Source organism: Protopterus annectens, chromosome 1.part0 (genome assembly GCF_019279795.1).
Source record: "Protopterus annectens isolate FY-2018-M chromosome 1.part0, PAN1.0, whole genome shotgun sequence".
Taxonomy (NCBI): Eukaryota; Metazoa; Chordata; order Ceratodontiformes; family Protopteridae; genus Protopterus; species Protopterus annectens.
This window is the reverse complement of record NC_056725.1, coordinates 788,238,164-788,239,595: the sequence shown is the minus strand read 5'-3', so window position 1 is coordinate 788,239,595 and position 1,432 is coordinate 788,238,164. Positions and strand designations below refer to the sequence as shown.

The 1,432-nt window shown below is 35.5% G+C and overlaps 1 protein-coding gene across 1 annotated transcript; it reads left to right on the top strand.

The window, feature by feature from the left end:
* The first annotated feature begins 581 nt into the window (after window positions 1-581).
* On the top strand, window positions 582-920 carry LOC122801545 (histone H2B 1.1-like). The gene has a single exon (XM_044070977.1). It carries the CDS (start codon window positions 582-584, stop codon window positions 918-920), a length of 339 nt encoding a protein of 112 aa, XP_043926912.1.
* The last annotated feature ends 512 nt before the right edge of the window (window positions 921-1,432 follow it).

The window sequence follows — 1,432 nt, the reverse complement described above, 5'->3', positions numbered from 1 at the left end:
CCCACTTGCAGCTATAATTAGCATTTTTCTTTACAAACTCAAATATAAGGGTGTTACATACAAACCTGATATGTGCTCAATAATTTGATTCAAAAAAGTAAATCCTGAACTAGAACTTTCAATAAATTTAAGTTTAATCTTCTTATAAGATCATCTACGATCAAAATGAATATTTCTTGCTAAGGTTCTTTATTTTGTAACAATTGCATTTCATGCATTTTAAATGAATTCTTTAAATCCATTAATAATTTATTTTTTGTTTCCAAAATTCCATGGGATAATAAGGATCATATAGTAAATGTTAGTAATCTTCCTGCTTCAAACTTAAAGGGTGGACTTAAAATCCACGTTTTATACAATCCCAAATCCACTCTTTAGCATAATTAGTCATTTTAGTACTAGTTTTCACAATATCCCACTTTGTATTATTGCTATGGGATCTAAGTTAGATAACAAAATTCATAATAGCTGATGTAATATGAATCGAGTGCAATGCTGTGTGAACCATAATCAAAATTATGTTTTTAATTCTTAAAATTAATTGTTAAATTTAATGTTATTTAATGAAGCTATTATCGGAGATGCCAGAACCAGCAAAACCCGTTGCCCCTAAGAAGGGCTCAAAGAAGGTTGTGAAGAAACCAGCTAAGAAAGATGGAAAGAAGTGGCGCAAGAGTCGTAAAGAGAGCTATTCCATTTATGTGTACAAGGTTTTGAAGCAGGTGCATCCTGACACAGGAATATCTTCTAAAGGCATGAATATCATGAACTCTTTTGTGAGTTATATTTTTGAGCGGATTGCAGGAGAAGCTTCTCGTCTAGCTCACTACAACAAGCGCTCGACAATCAGTTTGCGGGAGATTCAGACAGCGGTGCGGCTTTTGTTGCCTGGTGAGCCGGCTAAACATGTTGTGTCCTAGGGCACCAAAGCTGTCACCAAGTATAGAAGTGCCAAGTAAGAGTCTTTTTTCCTTCCTGACACCCCAAAATGATGACTTGTAGACAATCCCTATATTGCACTCATCAATGATCCACTTAGATCTATAAAAGCACAAATGACAAAAGAGAAATTAAACTCCATGTGGCTCTGTAGCTCAGAGACCAAAGCACTGGCTTTAAAATACATATGTCATGAGTTCAAATCCCATCATAACCTGTTGTTTACTTCTTCTAGTACATATAAAAGAGGATGAGTTTTAGGCACTAAGATTTGGAGTTTGGGGTTCATATAATGGTTAATGTGTTTGCCTCACAGACACAAGGTTTAATTCTCACCTCTGAGGGAAAATGGCTAAGCTTAAAATGCTCCACAAGGGCAGCTAGCCTAACACTTACCTATGAGCAAATTGTTGCATCATATAGTAATACAAAATGTTCTTACTTCTATGCCAGAATTGCTGCATACATAGAACCTGAAGACCAGTGTCACACT